At 35.0% G+C, this 24,652-nt stretch overlaps 1 protein-coding gene across 2 annotated transcripts in view; it reads left to right on the top strand.

Moving 5' to 3' along the window:
• The window catches only part of LOC134806868 (uncharacterized), a 114,105-nt gene that overhangs the window by 76,103 nt on the left and 13,350 nt on the right, over positions 1–24,652 (top strand). For both annotated transcript variants that reach the window (XM_063780278.1, XM_063780279.1), the window contains exons 3-5: positions 17,363–17,586; positions 21,643–21,771; positions 22,497–22,590. In XM_063780278.1, coding sequence (XP_063636348.1) covers positions 17,363–17,586; positions 21,643–21,771; positions 22,497–22,590 — 447 coding nt within the window. The remainder of the gene's footprint in view (positions 1–17,362; positions 17,587–21,642; positions 21,772–22,496; positions 22,591–24,652) is intronic.

The following is a 24,652-nucleotide window of genomic DNA, read 5'->3' as shown; positions in this document are numbered from 1 at the left end:
CCTATTTGAGACAGCTAAATAGTCGCGGTACCAACATTATAATTATAAGTACTAATCATCTCTTTGGCTGTTTAATGGGCCTGTGTCTTTATTTGATATGGCCATTTCAACTTTTAAAAAGTTTGGAACACGACAAATAATGGAATTTGTATGCAACATTGCAGTCCCAAAATCGAGACTGCAATGTTTTTAACTTTTTAATTTTTGACTGACCATAAACTACGCGCTTCGCGACCAATTTTTTAAACGTCAAAGTCGACTTTGCCGTCCATTTTTGAGAAAAGTAGATTTAGTGATGTGCCGTCAGAACTAAAAAAAATACTAAAAAAAATATTTATTTTATTTACTTTATTTATATTTTGTTGATTTTATTGACTTTATTTATTAAATTTATTTAATTTAATTTATTTATTGAATTTATTGAATTTATTGAATTTATTGAATTTATTGAATTTATTGAATTTCTTGAATTTATTGAATTTATTTAATTTATTTAATTAGTTTAATTTGTTATATTTGTTTAATTTATTTAATTTATTTAATTTATTTAATTTATTTAATTTATTTAATTTATTTAATTTATTTAATTTATTTAATTTATTTAATTTATTTAATTTATTTAATTTATTTAATTTATTTAATTTATTTAATTTATTTAATTTATTTAATTTATTTAATTTATTTAATTTATTTAATTTATTTAATTTATTTAATTTATTTAATTTATTTAATTTATTTAATTTATTTAATTTATTTAATTTATTTAATTTATTTAATTTATTTAATTTATTTAATTTATTTAATTTATTTAATTTATTTAATTTATTCAATTTATTCAATGTATTCAATTTATTCAATTTATTCAATTTATTCAATTTATTCAATTTATTCAATGTATTCAATTTATTCAATTTATTCAATTTATTCAATTTATTCAATTTATTTAATTTATTTAATTTATTTAATTTATTTAATTTATTTAATTTATTTAATTTATTTAATTTATTTAATTTATTTAATTTATTTAATTTATTTAATTTATTTAATTTATTCAATTTATTCAATGTATTCAATTTATTCAATTTATTCAATTTATTCAATGTATTCAATTTATTCAATTTATTCAATTTATTCAATTTATTCAATTTATTCAATTTATTCAATTTATTCAATTTATCCAATTTATTCAATTTATTCAATTTATTTAATTTATTTAATTAATAAATTTATTTAATTTATTTAATTTATTTAATTTATGTAATTTATTTAATTTATTTAATTTATTTAATTTATTTAATTTATTTAATTTATTTAATTTATTTAATTTTTTTTAATTTATATAATTTATTAAACTTATTTAATTTATTTGTTTTAATTATTTTAGTTATAATATAATAATATTTATAATAAGAACACACCACACAGGTAGGTATAACCAGCGAAATGCTATACATGGAAGTATTCTGTCCGCTCAATTATGACCCAACGCAAACTACCCCGCGATAGGCGCTCAGGACCGCTTCGGCCTCAGTTTCATTTCGGCAACTTCTTAAGTAGTTCTCATTCGCATTTGGTCTACTGTTCCGATTCGCCAGCATTCCTATATCGTCACTTTCTTATCTCGCCCGCTTTCTTACGTGGGCCACTGTAGTAACTTGGTTATATTCCTAATTAGACTACAGTGCCGATTCGTCAACACTCCTAATTCGTCCATAGTGCTTACTCGTCAACATTCCTATTTAGACCACAGTGCCAACTCGTCAACTACATAGCAGCCCTAATAGTACATCATCATTATCATCAAAGTTATCTTTATGGTTAAGGACAAGTGTGACAACAGCAAATACTAGCTGGAGAAAATAGCACTTAAGAAGATATGAAGTGCACATTGACATTAATTTTTATTTCTGACAGTTTAAGTGACAATCAGTATTAATTCTACATTCTCAATTCAAATAAAAGAACGCGGACGAGTTGGCACTTTGGTCGAAATAGGAACGTAGACAAAAATGGTATATTGACGATATCAGATATTGGACGAGTTGGCACTATGGTCAAAATAGGGATTTAGACAAAATGGGGTATTGACGATATCAGAAAGTAGGCAAGTTAGGAAGGTGACGATTTAGGAATTGTAGGCTGACGACATGGCACTGTGGACGATTTATGGAGATGACGAAATGAAACTGAGGCCGAAGCGGTCCTGAGCCGCGATAGGCGGTACTTACAAACTGCTCGATTGGCAATCTCAGTACCACCGAGATGACAGTCAGTGACAAATGGCTAAATTGATTTATAAAAACAACGTTTTTTTGTAATTAATAATATATTCATGTGTCGTGAAGTGGTGTAGAAGTTATTTTAGTTCATACCAAGGACAGTGGAATCACTTTTCACTTGTAGTAAACAGATAACTTCAGTAGAATTTGGAAAAAACATGAAGATTTGTTTTCAATACTACCGTGCTAAGCTAAAACGTAACAACTGCATACGACTTTCATAACAACATACGACTTTTTAAATTGCGAGGATAATAGGGATGGTGTTATGCTAAATGAAGTAGACTATTTTATTAACTTGTGTTTGGTTTAGGTATTTTCTATATAATTATAAATGTAGTAATAAATTCCTTCTTACAGATTTGTATTTTCCTTTTTTATTTCATGAGATGGCGCTATAAAAAAACTACCTAGTTATTTCAAATTAATAATCAAATTTGGTATTGTCATTTTACATTAGGGGAGAAGTGGCATGAAAGAGCCAGTTTTCTTTACGGAGGAAAAAAGACTACTTACAATAAAAAAAATGTTATTATTTTGTTTATAAATTATTCTTTATTTATTTGAGCATGTAATTTCGTACAAACAAATCTTAAACAATATATAAAAATCAACGAGATATGCATTTCAAAAAAATGTGTCATTTGGCTCTTTCAAAACAATTCAGTATTGAAAGAGCTGCTACAAGTTTTGAAAGAGCCGGTTCGTATTACAACGCTAAATTAAGAAAATTATAAAAAAAAAAAAAATGCGACATGAAAAAAAAACTCTTAATACAATTATAACAAATTTCTTTAAGTAGTTACTAACATTTTTAACAAAATTTTAATTCTATCAGTCATTTTAAGTAATCGTTTGTAACGCTTTAATCTTAACATAATTAATTAGTCATAGGTACATATACCTACTATATAACCTAACATATAGGCGGTTTTTTATTAATAACAGTCTCTAAAATAAATAAAATATAAACCTTCTATCAAAACCAACATCAATAAATCCTCAGGAACTTCAAAAGTAATATTGCTAATTTTGAACTTAAATATCTCTCTATTCATTAATTATAAAAATCAGACTGTTAGCAACATGGAATATGTAACATATTTTTCACATAATTAGAAACATATCTTACAAAAAAAATTCAATTGCCCCATAATGCCACAAGACTCATGAGCCCAACCAAAACAAATTTTGCACTGAAACCAATCTTGAGCACTGTTTTCATATGATTTGCTACAAACTGTGCAATTATCACTGTTTGTTTTTGTTTTGGAGTTTTTTTTGCTTCGAACAACCTTTTTTTTCACTTCAGCTAATACGATAGAGTTGGATGAATCAGATGAGTCATCTTGAAAAGGTGAGTTTTCCGGTTTTTTCTTGAATTTCTATTAAGAGTTTTTATGGATTGTTTTGTAGTCATTTTTTTAACTATATTTTTTGTTCTTTTTGCATTACCTTCTTTCTCTTCTAATCTATTTTTTTCTGGAGTATCAGTCACTATGGCAGATGCCATTTTTCTGCTCTTTCGTGTAGTGTTTAGTCTGGGGCCCGCTTTGGAGAATGGTCTTATCATTGCCGGTGATATTATTTGTTGGCCAGAAGAACTCGGAATCGCATCATCTCTAGGAGTAGATGTTACACGGGGAGATGGTCTGATATTCTGGTCAGTTATATCATTTTCTTTGTCAGCTTGAAGTGCGTTTATAAAAGGCGGAGGTGTTGATCTTAAGTTAGCTTCAATATTTTCTCCCTCCAAGTTCAACTCGTTAGCTTCATTTGACTGTGATGGATCCGGTCTATCAGTGACATATGATGATAAAAATTCTGCCTCGTTAAATATATTCGAATTCAAGGGGTAAATTCCTGTTTTTAAAAATCCTTGTGTTATATTCTGGGGACTAAAAGCTGACAGATATGCTTCCCTTACGAATTGCCCAACTTCATACATGGTCACCGTTTTACCAGGGTTCGATAACATCCATTCGTTCATGGCAATGCGGTATCTAGTTTTGAAAGGCCCATATACTGTGACATCTAGTGGTTGCAGTTTATGGCTGCAGTGCGGTGGAAATGTGACTATGATAATTGAGTTTTGTCTGGCAAATTCAACCACTCTGAGATTCACATGAGAGCTGTGATTATCCATTAATATCAATGCTGGATTCTCCTTTGATGGCTTTATATGCATCACAAAGTGTTCAAGTGCTTTCACAAAACAGTCCTCAGTCATCCATCCAGAAGCTTGAGCCAAGCCTAGAGCTCCAGGCGGACCATTACTCAACATAATATCCTTGTAGTTTACTCTAGGAAACACAAAAATGGGCGGTAAAAAACCACCAGCAGCATTAATAAAGAACAGAGTTGTCACCAATGTTCCTCGTTCAGCTGAGGTAACTTGACCAATTTGTTTAGAGCCTTTTTCAGCTATGACTTTAAGAGGATTGGTGACTGTGCTGCAGCCTGTTTCGTCGGTGTTAAAAATCATATGGGGCGGAAAATTGTGTATGCGTAAAACAGTGCTTACTTTCTCAAAAAACATTCCCACATTGGTTTTGTTAAAGCTTGTTGCACGGGATAGAGAAGTGCTTTCAGGTTTTTTCACACTTAAATCTTTGTGTCTGCTCATAAACCCTTTGAGCTAATCATCACTAGCAGTTTCGGCTTCTTTCCATTTATCTGGGCAAATATCATTGGCCATGGCATAATCAAATGCCAGTTTCTTAGTTTGATGTCTTGTTAAGCCATTTTAGAAGCAGTCTTTAAATAATCCGCTAGCATGGTCTCCTGGTCAGATGTAAAAATACGCTTATTTCCTATATTAGGACAGTGTTTATAAGGTAATTCACCAGCATTCTTTGCTTTTTTAACTATTTTTGCTAAATAAGCCCTCGATATATTGAAGGTAAGTGCAGTTTTATTTATAGACTGACATTTTTCTAAAACTTCAGCGACTGCCTCTTCAATTACCGATTTTTCGGGTCTTTTTCGTTTTTTTCGACCAGCGTTCTCCATAATGCAATATCTGAAGCAAATAATTTAATAACGAATAAAAATGTGGGTATATAGTATTATTTTATTTTATTAAAAAAATTTTTTTTTCATGGTTATGAAAGAGCCAGTTATGAAAGAGCCGGCTTTTTCAAGGCCCATTCATCCGGCTCTTTCACTACTGGTTCCAAAAAAAAATATAACCTTCAAAATAACAACAATATCAAACCTTTTGCAGCTTAGTTTTTATGGAGCTATAGGCCAAATATATGCACAAACTGAATCTATAATCCGTTTGCCTATAATTGTTAACAAAAAAATACCAAAAAACTACTTAAATGAAGCAAAAAACTTACTTTTGAGTGCCAAAATCTTTAACTCGATGTACCGGCGTCTGTTGGTTTCAGCGAACTGTCAAATGTTTGTGGGTGACAGGAAATCAGTGTTGCCACCTAAAAATAATATTGCCAACCAAATCTGTTCTAAAACTACCGAAATAACGCAAATGGCTCTTTCAAAACCTGGCTCTTTCATGCCACTTCTCCTTTCCATTCAGATTCCCACAAGATGCTATTCGCAGAGAACTATGGAAAAAAGCTGTCCAATTAGAGAGACATGAAATTGAGTGGATGCCTGGCAAGATATCTAGAATATGTTCTATTCATGAGATATAACCCGTGAGATAATCATACCCGGTCTCCTATATGTAGATACATTTTTCCTATTATGCTTTCACTGAATTAATTTAACAAATACACACATTATCTGAAAATATTGATCATTTGAATCCACCCTCTACTGTCACATATATGTAGGCTCTCTCTCAAGCCATGTCCGTCAGTAGAAAAGAGCGGCAAACATATTAACTCACATTATAGACGGGTCTAACGCGAATTATATTCAATTACCTTGATTTACCGACGTAAATCAGTTTCGTTTCGTATAATGTGAGTTAATATGTGTTCAAAACGCGAAAGTTTAAAATATTATAAGAGCGGCAAATTTAGAAAATGTAAGCGCGCGAACGGCTGTGGTCCTATACAAAATTTTAATTTTGCACCTTTTTCTACAGACAAACTTGCTTGACCAGCTATATACATATAAAATATTCTGAACTGAAAGTGGGGATTTATTGTGACTCCGCCTGTTCAAATATTTTTGACCCGATTCGTGTACCCATGTAAATTATGCAGACTGTATAGCCAGTCCGATTTCTAAGATCAAGTTCGCCATACATTTACTATGGCGTACTTGATCTTAGAAAAACGGACAGACTATACCTGAACGTGACTTCGCACTGCCATGCAAGATTGATAATAAAATATACAAAATACTTATTATAGCGGAATACATTTATACAACAATGATATATTTACTTATGTTGAGTTAGTCTGTCATGTCATAACAACATTTTAACTAGTTATCTTTTAATCTGCATTAAATTATTATACGTGAATTATTTGACTGGTTCTTCACTGTATGGCATAAACCTATCCCTGTCCAAGTCATATTCTAATCAAATATGAACCGCGAACTCTCAGCGGCCAGTACGTACAGCAAGAAGGTTATTAGCGGATTAATGTCGCTGATTGGTAGTTATTGACATTATATGCATTTCATCTACACTTTGCTATGTACCATTAGTGTAATAAAGATGACTCTTATTTTGTTTACGAGCTTTGATTACAGGCTCTGTAAACGCGTCGTCTTATTTGAATGTAGGCGTAATTGTGTATGTGTGCTAATTTGGCCCGAGAATTTGAACGGTAATGTTCCTAAAGGCGGTATCCATGGTTATATATGATCGCAGGGTATAACGATAAACAAAGGAAAGGCAAAAAAACTTGTTTGTGCTGGAGGCTTCATAGACCGCCCATGCCAACCTCGGTTATTCAATAATAAGTTGAATTTAAGTGTGCGTAAAGATTACAATCGTTTGAACTGGTCAAAAACCTCATAATGAGGTAACTGAATAGACTGGGTTTTTATTTCGGTTACCGGTAACAGAGGTTAACTCGATCTGATACGGTTACCGAATCAAAGTGTTACCTTATTAAGCGGTTACCGTTATGGTAGGGGTTTTTATAAACACCTCTAAAATAACCCTATGAAAAACCCCGGTTAAGGTAACCGGTTCCTGTCCCTGCTTTTACTGCTGCTGACTATACAATATTTAGTGTCCGACCGAAACATGTTTTTTGTCGATACCGAAACCGAAGGTTTGGCTTTGGCTCCAGTTTCGGCCGAAACCGAAACCAAAACTTTTGTAAACTTGTTAAAATCGTTGAAAAATTTTAATAAAATCGCGCGTCGACCATGCAGTGGCGTCCTCATTAGGGGAATTGTGTTGTCTAATAAACCAATCAATTTCTGTATACATAAATCAATATATTAATATTGTTGTCCTACTCGTTCCCCAACTTTTGGTCTCTGTCACATAGTTTAGTCTCATAGTACGAATTACCATTTCGCAAGTTTCGGAAAGGTTCGGCAGATTTTTGGCCGAAACCGAAACTACGGCCGAAACATGATTTTTTGGCCGAAACTGGCAGAGACCGAAATCGAATCTTCGGTCGGACACTAACAATATTACTCTTTCAGGAAAAAACCTTACCAAAAATTTGTACCTACGCAGAAGAAAATTCAGCTGAATAAATCAAAAGATATCAAGTTCCAATAAAGCGACTATTGGAAGCCTGAGAAACGAACCTCATTTTTCTACAAGGTCTGCCCTACAATCCTGCTTCCATGTACTTTATGTACCTTTGTGTAGTCTGATTGATCCTGAATTATTAATGGACCTTTAATTTTGCTAAAGTAAATTAGTACAGGGTATAGACTAAATACGATATTGTTCGCCAGTAATATTTTTCGAGTTTAGTAGGCTACATCGTTTGACAGATTTCAACAGAATTATAAGGTATATTTACATTCATTTCAGTTGTGGGACTAAATGTCAAAAATAGCGGATTTTGTCGCCACCATATCATGTATGGTTTTGAAAAATGAGGTCATGTTACTTATAATATTTTTCAAACTTACAACGGGTGTGTCTTGCATCAAAAAAAATGGTTCTAGTTCATAATTGTCAAAAATGTTTATGTTAAAGCCGACCACTGACTAACAGTCCGCCGGATGATATCGGCCGGTCAGTTGTTCGGAACTGTCAAATTTTTGTTCTAAGTGACAGGCCGATATCGTCCGGCGGCCTGTTAGTCAGTGGTCGGCTTAATACTGATAAAATGCTCAGAGCAGATCTACCGGGTTACTTCCCAAGTAGCACAGATTAGCTGTATAGCAGCCGCATAATGAGGTACGAATACGCTTGAAGCTGGAATATAAAAGCTGCATAAGAGCTGTATAAGCGTCTTTTCAGCTTTTATAACTCTTAAATGGGCACAAATTAGGCAGCCTTAAGTTCACATAGCTACTTAAGAGCGTTGTAGCAGCAATTTAACGGCATTATAAGGGGTAACAGGAGTTACAAGAGGTGTATATTGACTGGGTAAGAGACCACCAGTTACCCTTTATTCAGCTAATATGTCACATGTGCGCCCTAATACCGGGAAAGATTGACGTTGGGCTGAATAAAAGATAATTAATAACATACTTTTACACCTCTGCCTTAAAAATCAGCTATTAAATTTTGTATAGTGACGACGAACGCAGAGGTGAACATATTTATATTGAAGCAAAAACGTTAAGCGCAACGACACCATAAGTCATTTTGTTAAAGTGTTTAGTTAAATGTTATGTTTTATATATTAATGCGAGAAAGATGTTTGGGAATGCAGGTTTATTGACATTATATATATACATTATCTAAGAAAATTTCAGTGCGCCACGAAAATAATCAGTATTTATTTAAATTAATGATATAAATAAGCTATGTGTAAAAACTATTTCAGTGGTTTGGACAGAATTATGAGATAAAAAGTTAATAATACGTTATAGGAAGTACTAAACTAATGATTTAGGTTAAGAACTCAGGCACAAAACCTTATTGTTACCCTTAAAAGTTGGAAAAGCAATTTCAATTTTATAGGTTATATACAATAAAATGGCGGTCAATGTTAAAAAGCAACGTGAACCGTTAAAATTCTTATATGCAGCATACGACTGTTATATATCTGATAAAGATACTTAAGTGAACCACTATAAAGTCCAAGTCGTTATTTCGATACACTATAGTGAACCTCTAAACAGTTATAAGGCATCTTGTGAAAGTTTTAACAGCCGCTATGCAGCCAGTCCCAATGGCAGTATAATAGGCTGCTTAGCGGTAAACATGTTCAGCGCTAAGCCGTATTATGCGCCACATGTGTTCGATTATACGTCTATTGGTTTCATAATAGTTCACTCGTTCTCCCTTATAATAAGTCAGTGAAATAAAAGCTGCTTTAGCGGTAAACATGTTCAGCGATAAGCTGTATTATGCGCCCCATGTGTTCCATTATACGTCTATTGGCTTTCATAATAGTTCATTCGTGCTTCTTCAAAAAGTCAGAATAATAAAAGCTGCTTAGCGGTAAACATGTTCAGCTATAAGCTGTATTATGCGCCCCATGTGTTCCATTTATACGTCTATTGGCTTCATATTAGTTCACTCGTGCTCCCTTAAAAGTCAGCGTAATAAAAGCTGCTTAGCGGTAAACATGTTCAGCGATAAGCTGTATTATGTGCCAAGTGTGTTCCATTATACGTCTATTGGCTTCATAATAGTTCATTCGTGCTTCCTTAAAAAGTCAGCGTAATAAAAGCTGCTTAGCGGTAAACACGTTCAGCGATAAGCTGTATTATGTGCCACATGTATTCCATTATACGTCTATTGGCTTCATATTAGTTCACTCGTGCTCCCTTAAAAGTCAGTGTAATAAAAGCTGCTTAGCGGTAAACATGTTAAGCGACAAGCTGTATTATGTGCCACATGTGTTCCATTATACGTCTATTAGCTTCATAATAGTTCACTTGTGTTCCCTTAATAAGTCAACGTAATAAAAGTCCACAATTACCTCCTTATACAGCACATGGCGTAATTTTATCCACTAAACAGACCTTATAACGGTTAAAGCATTTGATAACCCTTAAAGCTGTATAGGGTCGTAGCAAATATACCTTTATATCACTCTTTGCGTATTAATGGTAGTTTTCAGAGCCGTAATGCAGCTTTTAATCAGCCCTAAGCTATATAAATATCACTGAGATCTATTATACAGCTGTAGGACCACGAGTGTGCTCTTATAAGTGTCTTAATACGCACAGAGCGTTAGATAGAACTAAAAGTGAGTAGTTATAGAGCTATCTGTGCTACTTGGGTTATACCCGATTCTACAGGGTGAGTACTCATTTTATCTACTTGTATATTTACATTTTGGATTTTACGGGCCTATATATCCCGGTCTTCTGATAGGCGATTGCGTGGGCTGCCGTGTCACGCCCAACTCCGTTAACTCGAGTTACATGAGTTACGGATAACCAGTCTAAATCGTCTTAAAAACCATTAAACATATATCTTCTAAAAGAAAATTTTGAAAATCTTCATTATTTACTGAGAAAAGCATATGACTAACTCATGTAACTTAATTTTTTTGCCGGTGGCGTCAGGCACAACTCAGTTAACTTGAGTTGTATGACTGACACAACCAAAATATCACCATCGTTTCTTAAGTTGTCGGAGTTAGGCATGACTGGCCGAGCGCTTGGTTTATACGACAACAATATTGGTCAAGTAATACGTGTCACGTTTGATCACGCGTATGTCATGTAACTTGACTTACATGACTTCTTGTGACCACTATAGTATGGAAGAGTTGATCATGCGGAACCATTTAATTTGAATAAAATGAAAAGTATTCAAATTATGCGAAAAAAAAATTAAAGGGCCTATTCTATGACCATATTTCCGACATGTAGATTAGAAAAAATAAAAAAATTATGATGAACCGTCAACGATAACAGCATTTGAATCTTTAAAACTTTAAACGTAATTATCTCGAAACTCAACTTTTAAAGTTACATGAGATGCGCGTGACACGGCAGTGGAGATATAGGCCCAACACGTAGAGACCCTGTCATGTAGAACGCCTGCTGGTACCCGTTCACAGGCGCAACAATAGACGCCAATGAATCGGTCTCAGCAGGCATTGGGACTATTGTAGAAAAAGTGAACAGTATACCGGTCTATGGATTGAAGTTTGGGTGGACAATGAGATTGGTTATTGCAAAGATGTCCGGGCACCTGGCATAACAATGTTTTCACAAGTTATATTTACATTATCTATACATGGGGCATAAAACGTGACCTAGGTTTGAACGAGCCTGACCGTCGGTTGACCGACTTGACCAATAACTACTGATTATATTACAAAAACGCTTTTATCGACTATCCTCTGTTATTATTGTTCATTAATTATTCAAGCTTAAACTCTGATCACATATTCCCTTTGTCGGAGCGTGGGCGAGCTGACATTTCGAGCAACCAGTGTAACATTTACAGGGTAGGCCCAAATAAGTAACTCGCCAAACTTAACCGTAGATTCCGATCACTTTAAAAAAATATATGTAGAGTCTGTTCAAAATAAGTCTGCAACGATTTTGATAGCACACGCAGTGCAAGTGTTATTTATACCTACGTCACAATTTCATAGAAGTTTGACGTTTAAAATAATATTTGCACTGCGTGTGCTATCAAAATCGTTGCAAAATTTTCTTGGTCGTACTCTACCATATTTTTAGTCCTCTGTAAAAAATAACTGAATATCCGACCTCCACATGCTCTGTAAAGCGATTGGAATGCAATCTTCGGACACTGGAATAACGGAGTTGGTAGAGACACTACGATTTGCATATAAAATGGGGTAATAATCGGATTAATGTAGATATATGAGTTCCTTTAGACCCGACCGCACTTTTCCAAACATGAATACTTGTAGTACATGGTTAAGTGTAAATTTATTTCACTGTATTAGATAGATAGCCTACCCATTAATTCTGAATAAAACCTGAGCTTTCTGAATAATGGTAATACGAGTAGGTATTATGTGAGTACCAAGGTATTTAAAGGTGAGTGAAAATTTATTTATTTTAACATAATTATTATTAATATGTATTATTATGTCGATCACCTCAATATTACATAAATTATAATCATGACATCTAATGTTCAGGACATTAGATGTCATTAGGTATTTTACAACCAGAACCAGTCAGAAATGGGTGTTTTCACAAAGTACTAAATTTCAATAAAAGTGTGATCTACATTGTGATGTCGATTCTCGCGGCGTTGTATGGGAGTTGTTAAACTTCTTTATTTACTAGCGGGCGATTCGAACTTTATCTTAAGGATATGAAACCGTTATAGATAGGATTTGTAAAGACCATTCAGATAACAGTTTCATAACATGATCTATCTATACATATAATAAAGCTGAAGAGGGTCGAAAGTCTGTACATGCAAGATATTCGAAAAAAAGTTGGCTGGGGATACTTAGAATCGATAACAGAACACGTTCAGAACAGTTTTTAGAATTTTTGTCTGTTTGTCTGTTTATTTGAACGCGCATCACGTGAAAACGGCTGAACAGATTTTGATGCAAACTTTACTAATCTGTCGACAACATCCCCGGCCAGGTTATATGCTATAAAAATTCAACCCCTAAAATGGGGGGTAGCCACAACAATCGATTGACTTAATTTTGCCCCTGAATCTTATGGTGCTACTTAGGAAGGAGGGGCAAACATTTTTCAAATATGTGCTACCACTATAGAGTACCCTGATAAACTAACAGATGGCGCTAATTTAATACGTGTTGACATGAATAAGCCACCGAGGAAGGATTTTGCCAAATTAACTCTACGTTTAGAAGAGGGGGTACGGATAGCAACAAATTTAATTAAATAATTATGTTGATTTAATAATACAACAAAATTAAACGACAGTAAATTAATTGCCCCTCATTGCACAGTGCCATCTTTTGGAAAACTGAGTAAACATTAAGTAATCAAGAAAACTAAAAATGATTTTACATAGTTACGTAGTGGTAAAATAAACACACATATCAACACGCGTATAATTATTTAAAATTATTAATTTTCTCCGTCATGAATTATACCTAATCGTAATTATATCGCATCCATATCAAATCCATATTCATACGTATCGCCTCCTTCAAGCACTTAAAAATGGCCACGAAGGTGGGTACTTTAAAAAAAACGTTGACCTCTGTCATTTGCAGTGCCGGATTAACCCTATTAAGCAAAATAAGCACTTGCTTAAATGCTTAGGGCACCACGTCTAGGGGGCACCAAAACCGTAGGCAAAAAAACGCGCAGGCTGCATCAGCATTGCAGTCGTCGTGGAGTAGGTACCTACATGAAACTTTTATACGTGTACAAATACCCATCTAATAACGAAGAGTCGTAGGGATCAAGTAAGAGAGTGAGGGTACGTAAGAACATCTCCAAAGTAGGCTTTCGATTTGACCTTACGCGGAGGCCCTTAAAGTCATGGAAAAAAATCTTGCTTTCGGGCTTGTGGCCAGCCGATTTTTTCGACATAGGTTACCGATTTTATAGCGAATTTTGGTCTCTTGCACGCCAGATTTGTCGGCCAAGCCGAGTTGCTCCTTAGCCGCGATCCTGGGACCTAACTGTCAAAGTGTTATAAGGGGCCCCGTGAAAGCCGAAAACTAAAAGCATCCTATCAAGTAGCGCTTTCGAGTGAAGCCAAAGAGCGAGCAGTAGAAGAGTCGTGATTACATGCATAGATTCGATTTCAAGCCACTCTTTTGCAGTTCGGCGTTAGGACTTATGCGAGGCCTTCTGCCTTACGGCAAAATTGATCTTCTGCCTTAATTACACTTGGGCGTGGATCCAAATCCAAGCCTTCCTCTTTCGCAGCTGGGCCTTCTGCCTTGCTCACAATTCGCCAATTCAATTCACTTGGTCAATTCCAAGCTCTGCATTCTTGCATCTTTTCTGTATGGAAACAACCTCGCTGAGACCCTTAAATATTGAGCCCTAGGCAAAGCTAGGCTGATAAAAAACTGTCCCATCCCTTCTCTGTATGAAATCCTGGATTCGCGCCTGGTTAGGACTAAAAGTAAAAATGTACAATTGTCCATCAAATTGCGTTTTTAATTTGTATATCCAAAATTTTCCGCGCTCTCTTCGCTCGCGTTTTCAATAACTTTCTAAGATATCATAAAGGTGACCTTCGGGTGGCGACTGCAGCAGCATTACTCTGTTGCAACGTTACTGCTGCAGCATTGTCAATTTTCGTGATAAAATAATGTGACTGATTTCCATACTAAAAGTAAAAATGTACAACTGTCTATTAAATTGCGTTTTTATATCGAACAATTTTCGCGCTCGCTTCGCTCGCGTTTTGAATAACATTCTAAGATATGATAAAGGTGACATTCGGATGGCGACTGCAGCAGCATTAGGTACTCTATTGCAACGTTACTTCTGCGGCACTGTCAATTTTCGTGATGAAATGATGTGACTGATTTCCATTCTCAGCTGTAATGCGGCAATGAACGTCACTCAATTTACCAAAAAAAATCAATGAAATCTTGATGACCCTAGGGAGAGAGGGCACCATGATCTAGAAATGCTTAGGGCATCAAAATATCTTAATCCGGCACTGGTCGTTTGCGGAGTCAAACGATTTGGGACTCGCATTTTATACGCATTACCATGCCTTCCCGAAAAAAATCGAATCATTCGCTAATGTCTCGCAACGCATTGAGGTTACAAGGGGCACGTGGTCTTCCTCAGGAGTCTGAAGAAGACCACGGTGAGTGGCGCTCTAGCCAGCAGGGATGTTGCGAACATCCGCATCCGCAACCGCGGAATTTCCGCAATATTTTCAACATCCGCATCTGCATCCGCATCGGCATAAAATCGATACGGAGCTTATGCGGATGCGGATGTCGAACAAGTCGGTACAGGAACGTCTTAGCGGCGGCGTAAGTGTAAAGGCCTAGTCATTACCTATAACGAAATCGTCTAGATCCAGAAAAGTCGGCGAAGTTACTGTTTATTAAATATAACGCACCTATATATTCTTGCTGAAATACTAAACGTTTCGTTTTTTTTAATAAAAACATATTAAAATTGTAATATTTGACGTTTTCTAAGTACCTAATATTGACATCCGCATCCGCATCCGCATCCCCGGATGTCAAAAAATCTGCATCCGCAACATCCCTGCCAGGCAGGCCGCTTCGCTTTCGCTTGCTGTATCGGCCGATAACTATACACCTACTACTCTGTCGTTTAAATCACGTGTAAAATTTGAATGAGGGCGAAAAAAACTATTGAATTTGGAGTGTAGTTTTATTTAGTGGTACCTAACTGTAAAATATTTTATCTGGACTACAGTATATGCATCTGTCAACTTTACTTCAAGTTCCGCCTCCAGGGGAGAGGAGAGAAATTAGGATTAGAAATTAGCTGCTTACTGACACAGACCGAATTCCTACTGGCACAGCTAGAGTCTGGCTACTGAAATATTACACAAATGTTTGGCGGGAAATTCAACAAATCTTGGGCTGGTCACACTTTGTGTAGTAGGAATTTATAGTTTTGATACTAGAAAATATTTTTGATTTTCTGTGCACACGTAAGGTACCTAAGGATATAAGTATATACGTTGACGTCAAAGTACAGTCAACAATAAACACATATGTTAACACTTTCTCACCATACACCATTGTAACAAGGCGAAAAATGAAATGTAGTGTAAATAAGACCTAGCTCGATAATACCGTAATATTAATCCGTCACCAAAAAAAATACATAAGTACTATGCCAAATATGCTAAATGCTAAATATCAAAATATTTATAGAGCACCAACCTCCTAATTTGTTTACATTTGTTTAGGAGTTGTAAACATTGCAGTTTTTCGTTATTCAACGCTACATGTCGACTGCGCACATTGTCGTAATTATTTACGATCTTAAATAATAGTTTGCGAACCTCACTCAGTATTGACAGTATTAATATTATTTAAAATAAACCCCTTATTGACCGCAAACAATTTTAATGAATGAAATAAATTGACAACTGACTTTTACCTTTTTTTAAATCATATCATAGACAATTGGTGATACAACAACGAAATATATGTCAACAATTTATGGCTAGCCAGACTCTAGTTATACATAAAGTTCTAAACATCCTCCTTGACTGTTGCTGTAGCTTTTCGTTTATTCCACAATTATATTTCCCTACCTTAATAGATTTTTCGTAGTTAAAATGTTACTAAACAAAGAATAAATACGCAATTGTTTACTAAAGCGGTGATCGGGAATATTGTACGAGTATGAGCGGTGGAATGTTAATATATTAATACGAAATTTTATGACTTGAAATGATTAGGAAGACAATAAAAGTCATTCTGAAAGCAGAAATCAGTAAAATGTAATTTTATAAAATATGCCCCGGTTTATTTTTATGGGACATTCAGCGTTCCACGTGTGATGACGTCACCGGTACTGAAGAGATGTGCTTACGCGTGATCGGTTTTACGGAGTTTCCACACCAGCGAACTCGTATAATACTTTCCGTGACAAAAGGACTTAACTCTGCAAGATTTTTCGCAAAATACGTCCATGGAAACAGAGCAGGATAATGAGGGTAACATTACTAAATATACCTGAGACTACATTCTGTGACACCTGCCCGGTTTTTGAGGTCTGCCGAGGTATATATATATAGTTACACAGAACATTTTACTATAAATATTCAGTAAAGTGTGTTATATGGTCAATTTTGGTTATATGTAGATGTGAAATTTTTGAACGGAAACCCTACTTAGGAATATAGCCTGTCCGATTTCTAAGATCAAGTTCGCCATACCTACATTTACCTACTATGGCGTACTTGATCTTAAGTAGCAAAACGGACTGACTATACCAATATTACAATCTACATTAGGCATTGCTGAAAGGCTTTCGAAAAGGAACACCCAAAAAAGGGACAGGACAAAACAAAAAGTGAAGGATGTCGCTATTATTTAACATCTTGTTCTCTGTAAATTCTAGAATAATTAATGGAAAAATCATAATTTTCTCTGTTTTGTCAACAGTGTCATCGGCCCAACGTGAGCTCGGTAAGGCACCAGCCAACGCCTCGGCGACGGCCGCTCCGGCCGGCTCAGCGGACAACGCCATCCGACCCGGCGCAGCCGATCCGCGCCCTACTCCCCGCACCGGCCCGTATTTTGACCAAGTCGCTTCGAAGAACGTTACTGCTCTGCTCGGCAAGACAGCTTACTTGAACTGCCGTGTCAAGAACATAGGAAACAAGACGGTAAGTTTCAGATCGCAGACTTTGTAATGAGGATATTAACCATATTATGAACCTTTGAGTTACTCATAAGGGGACTGCGCACACCTAAAGGCATGTCGGAGCCAAAAGTCAACCAATACAAGTTCAAAGAATTTATATTATTAATTTTTATCATGTTTATGACTATGACATACAAGTGGATGAACTGACGCACAGACAGACATAACAAAACTAAATGTACCTATTAGTAATGTATCCAGTTTTTTTCAATTTTGGCCTCGGAACTATACTCGTAATAATCATCTTTAAGATAATAAGTAATTGCATTATGATAATGGCTGTTAACATTATCATTATAATTTAATGATATTTTTAAATGCCATAATACTGATTGACCTGTACCCCCAGTGTAAATTTCATTCGATTGCGTGACGTGACGTACGTTGAGTTTCCAAAACTTCCCGCTTGGCGCGCTGTTCAAAATCCCATACAAAATGAGTCTTAACGCGAACGCGTAGTTACGTATGCGTAATTGCGTACGTATGAAACTGTGGTCATCATAGCCTAAAATAACTAGGTACACTTTTATTATGTGATCGTATCAAAAATACACGCAGTATAAAACGAGATACTGTAGGTATATATCAAGTGACTCTTAAACTGTACACATTTTTATGCCGGGGCCACACACTAACGGGAAATGCCGGGAAACGCCGGTGATTATCGCGATAATCCCAGTGTGGCCGTATGAAAAGTGTCAGTTTTGTCGCGATAATCAACGACGTTTCTCGGCGTTTGCCGTTAGTGTGGCCCCGGCATCATAGTAGAACGTGGCGTTAATAGGTCCTGTGTTTCCTATAGGTATACGGAAGATAAGTTTTAATAGCGGCGACCTATATTGCTCACCGTCTTCGCCATAGCTCGCGCGTGCCGGCTGCAATTTCCGACTGTCGACTATATAACAACCGCAATTTAAATGTCATTTTTCACTATTCACACAATTAGAAGAATAACTTTCAAAACTCAATTTTAATTTTGTATGAAGTGTAATAACAAATTTCATCATCATCATCATCTCAGCCATAAGACGTCCACTGCTGAACATAGGCCTCCCCCTTACATAGGCCTCCCCCTTCCATAGGCCTCCCCCATAACAAATTTAATGAAGGTTAAAATAAAATAAAGTCAAAGGCGTAGGTACCACGGCTGAACTGCGCAGCCTACCTTCATAATGGGTAACAACTATAAAGCGGTACACGCGTCTAACGAGACCCATTTACTCGTATTTCGCCAGCCCAATTTACATAGCGGTCACAGCTTCTGGCTTAAAATGAAACGCAACAATGGGACAATGCAACTTTAAGGCTATTGTGGAGTTTATAAATAAAAACCTCATTAGGCAGCCACATCTTCCACATAAATAACAACCCACTAACGAGATCTCACTCAGATGCTTTTAAAAGGAGATTTACCATGCCTGTTTAAATTCTACGCGTCTGACGTAATGATCGCTATTTTATTTCGTGACACCAGACACCCGTCACACTTACGTACGAATTTACAAGTGCGACAGAGCGGCAAGACTTCGAACGTAGTTCGCGGTAGGCCCTTAGATTATAATATTCAGCTTGATGCCTTTTTTCGCACGCCATTTGGGATGGCCACGTTGAATGTGCAGGCATGTTCCGGCTGTTTATGAAGCAAAGCAATCGAGTGAGAGAAATGCTCAGCTTGAAGTACAAGTACTTATTCATGCTGCCGTGCTACATTCAAAGGTGCTGTTGGAATCATTTTGGTCAAAATAATAAAGATTTATATGAAACAATCTTTCCTTACGTATTTTTCATCTAGCAGTGTCGTAAAAAGTCTAATTAGAGCTTATTGTAAAGCATAAGGCATGTTTTACAATGTTGGTACGTAACACTACTAAATCAAAAAGTCAAGATATTAAAGGCATTAAGAGAAAAGATATTAATGTAAAAACCCACTACAGTTTTGAAAACCCGTGAATCCGAATAACAAATACGATAAATCGTTCCAGATAGGGAAAATAAAAAAACAGTGCCTACAATTTTTCGAACATCGACTCCCATTCTATTCGTTCTTATCAAAAAATACTGTTTTTTCCCACGTCAATAAAAGTGTTTCCTTTTTTGAAATGATTAGATACAGAAATCGGCACGAGTTGCGTATTACCTTTTCGCACGTGTAATTGTAGGTACAACGTTTTACAGTAGGTACATTATGGCCCTTTAAATTTTCGAAATAGGCACATATTGTGCTAATTACCGCACTAGGGCGGTATAGTACATTACGATACAAGTGCGAAATTCGTGAGTGGCGATAAATTAAAACACGACCGAAGGGAGTATTTAAAATCAACACGAGTTGCGAATTACCTATTCGCAAATGTATCGTAAAACGTTTTACAGTACATAATTATGGCCCTTAACATAGTTACGTAATATGCTAATTATCGTACTATCGAAACGGGTAATTCTATAAAATTATACGAACATTTGTCGACGCCAAGCTAAAGTGCTAAGTTAAGATCCAGTTCCCAAGTTCAATCTGAGAAAGTTGCGAAATGAGACGAAATAAAGCAATTAATTGTGAAACAATTTATCTTTAATATTTGTTTAAATAATTAATTTGATTTATCTTCAAAAGTAATTAAGGGGTGGCAACTTGCTGTTATCAAATTGCCGTTGATTGACAACACCTGAATTTGGAATAACACGAGGCCAATTTGGTAGATGGATGTTGTTTGTTGTTGAAAACAAAAGTAATAGATTAAGGTGGCGCGTCATTTTTCACGTGAAGACAGCCAACTATTAAGTTTTGGAGTTTGTAGCTGTAGGTATGCGTTTATAGGGTTCCATGCTGGCTTTAATGGATTTTACGGAAATTCTAGTCATTATCACAATAAGCATATTTCTAAATGAATATACAATGTAACATCATGTTTATACAATGTTAAGTTATTATCTATGTTTGTAGATTGTACACTGTGTATATATTTACCAGAAAATTGTAAGGAAGAGACAGGCTGATTCTAATTTTAATATAATTATGTCATAGGAATTCAATTACATAGGCAAAACAACATTAGAATTAAGTAATTTAAAATTAAATAAATTTGTAGGTACCTATATATATTAAATGAACGTATAAAGAACCCGATCATAAAAAAATATCCGATCCATATCGTATCTAGATCAAATTTTCGACGTACCTATATTGAAATTAAAATCAGTCGTCAAAAAAATCGAATCACCATCTGGCTAGACGATCATGTCTTTGTTGTTGTGAAACTCACTTATCATTAAATTCAACCTAAATTATTCAGTATTTTTGGACTGAAGACCCGAGAGATTTTCTGTAATTTCGCAATCGAAATTTAACCCTTTTGGTGATAAGCGGCCTTGAAGGGGGGTGGTAGGGGGAAGCATCCGTGATGAGGGTATCGATTTAAATTCTAAAAGGAAATTTCCAATCTACGAAACATTAAATTAAGGAGTCGTGCTTTAGGAATCAGAGATACCACACACATTATACCACGTTTTCTGCTGGCCGCTTATGGACATTAATATAATTAATATTTTCTTGGCATGTATTTCACCTTAAGCATAATTTAGAATAAAAATAAGAATAATATTTATTTAACAGAAAATACCATATTTATATGACAACATTTTGTGAACAAGAAGATTTTAAAATCTTTTGTCTTTTTAACCTACTACTCGTTTTTAATATCTTAGTTTATAACTTTTGCGTAATAAAACTAATAAGTAGTCTGAGTCATGTTTAGAAATAGGGCTTATAACAATTTTTTTACTTCCGAATCTCGAATGAATACTGTCTGAGAACATTTAATAGATTTTTATTGTAAGGATAAATCATACGATATACAAATAAACCTTGCATGATTATAAATTTTGCATAAGAAACGATATCATCAATATCCTTGTCAATATGTCATAATTTTGTCAATTTGTCATAATTTTGTCAACTTGTCATAATTTTGTCAATTTGTCATAATTTTGTCAATTTATCATAATTTTGTCATTGTTTCAGCTGAACATGCAAGTGTCCTGGGTGCGTCACAGAGACATCCACTTGCTGACCGTGGGACGCTACACATACACCAGCGATCAGCGATTTAGAGCCATTCACCTTCCGCATTCCGAGGACTGGACCTTGCAGGTAAATAAGTTTTACTTATAACTAGCGACCCGCCCTGGCTTTGCACGGGTTAACAAATTATATAGGTACCCAAACCTTCCTCAAGAAACAGTTTATTGATATGTGAAAACCGCATGAAAATCCGTTTAATAGTTTTTGAGTTTATCGCGAACAAACATACAAACAGACAGACGCGGCGGGGGACTTTGTTTTATACGGTGTAGTGATAAAGTGTAGTCTACTCTATATGGATTAAGAATACCTAATGTAAAAATTAAAAAGAAAAACTCGTTACTACTACCGAGTTGTGATATATTTCCGTAGATACAAAATGTTATCTCCAACCAAATCACGGGTATTATTATTAATACACACAGTTTCGTTTTCCTCACTAAAATCTCTAAAGCGTTACCGCAAGATCTTGAATCTACTTATATTTTAGGTACATACTTTTGAAAGCCACTATACAGCTGCCACAAAACAAGTAAATAAAAAAAACAACAACAAGTTTATTTAAACTAAAACAAGGTAAAAATACAATACAATGAAGAGAGTTGGTTAATGGTAGTGGTTGGTTAGTGCTAGGGCTGCACCGTCGTCAAAGCCTAGGGATTTTTTTGTAGATTTAAATATGTGCCGTGTTCCGCGGATGCACATGCTTTTGGCTCTGATTATCGAAATTTTGATTTTTGATCTACCCCAATATTTGTAAATAAGTAAATATTGTTATTTATTTTTTGTTACAGATAAAATATCCACAGCATAGAGACTCCGGCATCTACGAATGCCAAATATCGACAACGCCGCACATGAGTCATTTTATTCATTTGAATGTCGTTGGTAAGTACTTCATAATTTTAACTAGGAGCTACTTTAATATTTAAGCGTATTCGGTTGGCGACTGTACCTGTAGCAGTTTTATTGTTGCAACGTTACTAGTTACTATTTACTACTGCAGCGTTGAGGCGGGCGGTACTAAATAGTGGTGGGCGGTAATATCCTTGATAAATTACGTCGCTGTCGATGCGGCATGGCTATCGCAATTAGAACGTTCAATCCGTCAGTCATTTTATCAATGAGATTGGCAGTGACACCGCCCGCATGAACACTCCTGCAGCAGTGGTAGTGCGACTGCAATTGTCATCCCAAGGTCACCTTAAGTATCTCCGAAAGCGCGTCTGAGAACTACACTAGTTTTATTCCTTAATTTTATTTTATTAAACGCCTTCCATAGCTTAGAGATGCTTAGGAAACTGGAGCTCCCGGGTTCAAATCCCCGTAATTAAGGGCATTTTTCATTTGCGTTATACGCACGGGATGTTTATTTCCCGAGTTATGAATGTATTTTAATGCTAGGAATAAGGCTTTTACGCATTTATGACTATTTGTGCATTTTATTCAAGATTGTTATCCCGATTAGTTAACCCTTATCTTGGCATTGTAACACCCGTGATACATGGAACTTTAAAAAATCTAGCAGGTTCACTTTATTACCTAACAAAATAATTCTGTCATCAATATATCGAGCTACCCTCCTTTGTTATAGAAAAAAATAATGGACACAAGTGTCATTGTAAATTAATTAGTAATAATCAACATGGTGCCACGGAAACAACAGATTTCGGTTCGCACTGGAAGGTTTGCATTTATTTCTTAGATTAGTAATATTTTTCCATAATCTACATTTTGATGAATTTACTATCTGTTAATGCATACATATTTACAAGGCGTTCGAATTTAAAAACATTTAATACACAGAACCTTACATGAAACTGTTATGTATTATATTTGATACATTGCCAAGAACTCAGAAATGTACATATCGAAAGGATTGTATTACATTTAATACATTGCAAGTTGTCGTCAAAATTGTTTTATGAGTTTTTATATTTTTTTTATATTTATCGCGTTACAAAACATGTTTCAAGTATTTAATATTAGTTGCCATATTATTTAGTTACTGAACTTTATTTTTTTTAAGTACTAGATGTTATTTAAGTGTATATTCGTATTATTGCTACGCCGTAGCCCGTAGCACGGAAAAATATGTGTATGGCAAAAAATGCCTCAAAAGTAAAAAAAAAATATTTGTTTTGACTTTTAATTATTTGTTTACTTTTCATATTTTACTCAACTTTTTCCTGACGACTTTTTTGAAACTTTACGGGATCAAATTTTCCGCCCATGTGATCAGGTATTCGTAGATATAATTTATTTTTACTGGTGTAATAGTCATCTGATGCTTTAGATTGCGTTTAATTAACAATAAATGATAATTTTAGTTGCATTACATGTTTTATTTTTATTAAAATCCACATTTTTCTTCTAAAAAGTAGGTAACTATTTTATCGAGGGATTGGCATTGTATCAAATATGATACATATGATTTTCCGAAACTGGAAAATTCTAGATTTTTTCCTTATTTTTTAATAGTCTAGTATGCTCAATAGGTGGCGAAAAACTAAAAAAAACGTGTGACGTTATTGAAGTTCATATTAGTGGAATAAAAGGTACCTACTACTTGATCTCTTGCCTAAAACATTTTGTAAGATTGCCAGAGCCAAAAACCCTGAAATCTTGGATATCCTACGGACAATTTTCCTGTATACCATAAATCTAGTGCTTCCTTTATTCATGACATTGACTAGACATGCATATTGCATATATTCCAGATTGCAATCTTTCAAGGCTTGCAAGATAAGGCGTTGTCACGTTGTCAGTTTTGAAATTATTGATTTATTATTCATACACAATCTAAGATCTTGTGTTATGTTTTTGAGCGACAAACATATATTATACCACTTGACAAAAATAAAAATGAGTACTGGTCCTAACTGACGCGACTAACATTTATAATTACCACGTATATTTTGGTTTGTCACATTGTCGCGTCGTTAAGTGA

The sequence above is a fragment of the Cydia splendana genome, chromosome 3, assembly GCF_910591565.1.
Source record: "Cydia splendana chromosome 3, ilCydSple1.2, whole genome shotgun sequence".
NCBI lineage: Eukaryota > Metazoa > Arthropoda > Insecta > Lepidoptera > Tortricidae > Cydia > Cydia splendana.
This window is presented reverse-complemented; position numbering and strand designations above follow the sequence as displayed.